Genomic DNA, 2483 nt, shown 5'->3' with positions numbered 1-2483 from the left:
TATAGGATATACAGGATACACTGTAATATTTAATAAATGTGTCAGATCTTAGGAATGTGATGAATACGATCGGTGTACTAGCTTCGTTGGTTTGCCACCCTTTCGCTAAATCTCCATAATTTCTTCCTCAGAAATTCATTTCTCGTTCACAACTCAGTAGAATGTAACTATAGCTTATGCGTTTCCAGTCGTAAGTCTACAACTGCAGCATTTCCTACCTGTAGCTATTCAGTTAAGTGTATCTGTGAAAATACAGCGTGGAAGTAATTGTTTCATAAATTTCTTTATTGCATTGCATTTGTAAAACATTAGTGTCTTGCTTGCTATACTTGGAAGGGAAAAACTTCTAACTCTTTTATTACTATTTACCTTCCGTGTGAGAGGCCGAAATGAACCCATTCACACTCCGCCTTCTGGTTGGTTCTCACCTCTCTATCTACGTCACCTGACCAAAGCCATGCAAATCACATCATTTCTAAAACGCCATTGGCCGCCTCCAGCGCATTTAATCGCTGCCAAAGCGCGTCTCATGGCTGCTGCACTATTAACTTCTGTACACCGTTAGAGAAAGTAGCTGAAAGACGTTTTTTCATCACGTTTGGATGTCAAAAATAAGTGGAGAGGAAAAAAGTGCCCAAGAGAGAACGTCCAAAGAAGACTCGTTGTCATTCTGGATTACATTACTTTTTTGCTCTTTTTTTCTATGAGGCTTGATCGTTTGGGCCAGTAAAGCCAGACTTGAGCCCCGAAACTGAATGTTTCTCTGCATTGGTTGAAAAGTTAAAGCCAGGTGAATGTATAGCATGATGATGGAAACGGACCTGCACTCCCCAGGACCGCAAACGAATACAAATTCGGGGCAAACGTTGCCAAACAATGGGAACAAAGCAAACCAAGAGAGAGTCAAAAGACCGATGAACGCCTTTATGGTGTGGTCTCGCGGTCAGCGGCGGAAGATGGCTCAGGAGAATCCCAAAATGCACAACTCCGAAATTAGCAAGAGGCTGGGCGCCGAGTGGAAAGTTATGTCGGAGGCGGAAAAGAGACCCTTCATTGATGAGGCGAAGAGGTTGCGGGCCATGCACATGAAAGAACACCCGGATTACAAGTACAGACCCAGGAGGAAGACCAAGACGCTGCTCAAAAAGGACAAATACTCTTTAGCCGGGGGTCTGCTTACCGGGGGTGGCAGTGGAGGTGGAGTTGGTCTTGGGGTCGGAATGAGTCCAGCAGGGGTCGGACAGAGGTTAGAGAGTCCCGGGGGTCACGGCGGCACGGCTGGTGCCGGCTATGCACACATTAATGGCTGGGCAAACGGTGCCTACTCGGGGCAGGTGGCGGCAGCGGCAGCAGCGGCGGCGATGATGCAAGAAGCGCAGCTAGCCTACAGTCAGCACCCGGGCAGCGGGTCGCACCATCACCACGTGCACCACCACCCGCACAACCCCCAGCCCATGCACCGGTACGACATGACCGCCCTCCAGTATAGCCCCATCTCGAACTCTCAGACTTACATTAGCGCCTCTCCGTCGGGGTACGGGGGGATCTCCTACACGCAGCACCAGAACTCGAGTGTCGCCTCCTCAGGTGCCATCGGCACCCTGGGGTCGCTGGTGAAATCGGAACCGAGTGTAAGCCCTCCCGTCACCAGTCATTCTAGAGCGCCGTGTCCGGGGGACTTGAGAGAAATGATAAGCATGTATTTACCCACGGGAGAGGCAGGTGACCCGTCTGTTCAAAGCAGGCTTCATACATTACCACAACATTACCAGAGCACTACAACAGGGGTAAACGGAACAGTTCCATTGACACATATTTAAAAAACGAGACAAAAAATACAAACGGCAACGAGCATAAAGAAACACGTAACCAAATATTTACCTCTTTTTTTAGGTCATCACTTACCTACCTTTTGTACAGAATGTTTTGGTGTTCATGTAAATTGAAGGTTAATATTGTTCGGATCGCCTTTTAGAGACAGAAACGATATTACATAGAACGCATTTTTAGAATGGATTGTTCTATGTTGTCCACATCTGAGCGCTAAATGTTAAATTTTAATTCACTCAATTGACGACAATGCCAAGTTTTGAAAATAATTACAATGATAATAATAATAGGCCTGCGGTTTACCTGTGAGTTCAGTCTACCGATTCTCCTCGATTTTTGTGCGAATCAACCAGTTTTAAAAGCTATTAACATACCATATGTAACCATGTACTTTGAATAAACATGAAAATGTTTTTACAAGTTTATACAATTTTCCCCTTTCCCTTTTCCACATACGTTTGTAAACGTAAGTTTCTGTATCTGAATTTAATTTTTTGTTGTAATATTTCTTGCAAATTGTATATATTTTTGAAATTCTAGAGGTTGTCAAGAGACTGCAACTGTAAATAGTTTACTAAATGAATTTCTGCCAGAAAAGAACGAAATCCTGACATTGCGGTGAATTATGAGTTAAATAAATTTTACATATATGT

At 44.5% G+C, this 2483-nt stretch overlaps 1 protein-coding gene across 1 annotated transcript; it reads left to right on the top strand.

Moving 5' to 3' along the window:
* Positions 1 to 554: 554 nt before the first annotated feature.
* Positions 555 to 2260, top strand: LOC118785650 (transcription factor Sox-1a). The gene has a single exon (XM_036540472.1). It carries the CDS (start codon positions 795 to 797, stop codon positions 1818 to 1820), a length of 1026 nt encoding a protein of 341 aa, XP_036396365.1. The 5' UTR covers positions 555 to 794; the 3' UTR covers positions 1821 to 2260.
* Positions 2261 to 2483: the final 223 nt, after the last annotated feature.

The sequence above is a fragment of the Megalops cyprinoides genome, chromosome 11, assembly GCF_013368585.1.
Source record: "Megalops cyprinoides isolate fMegCyp1 chromosome 11, fMegCyp1.pri, whole genome shotgun sequence".
NCBI lineage: Eukaryota > Metazoa > Chordata > Actinopteri > Elopiformes > Megalopidae > Megalops > Megalops cyprinoides.
Note: the sequence above shows the minus strand (reverse complement) of the source record. Positions and strands in the feature narration are given on the sequence as shown.

Excerpts from the sequence above, each read along its gene's own strand:
- LOC118785650 (XM_036540472.1), top strand. The coding sequence starts at position 795 with ATGTATAGCATGATGATGGAAACGGACCTGCACTCCCCAGGACCGCAA.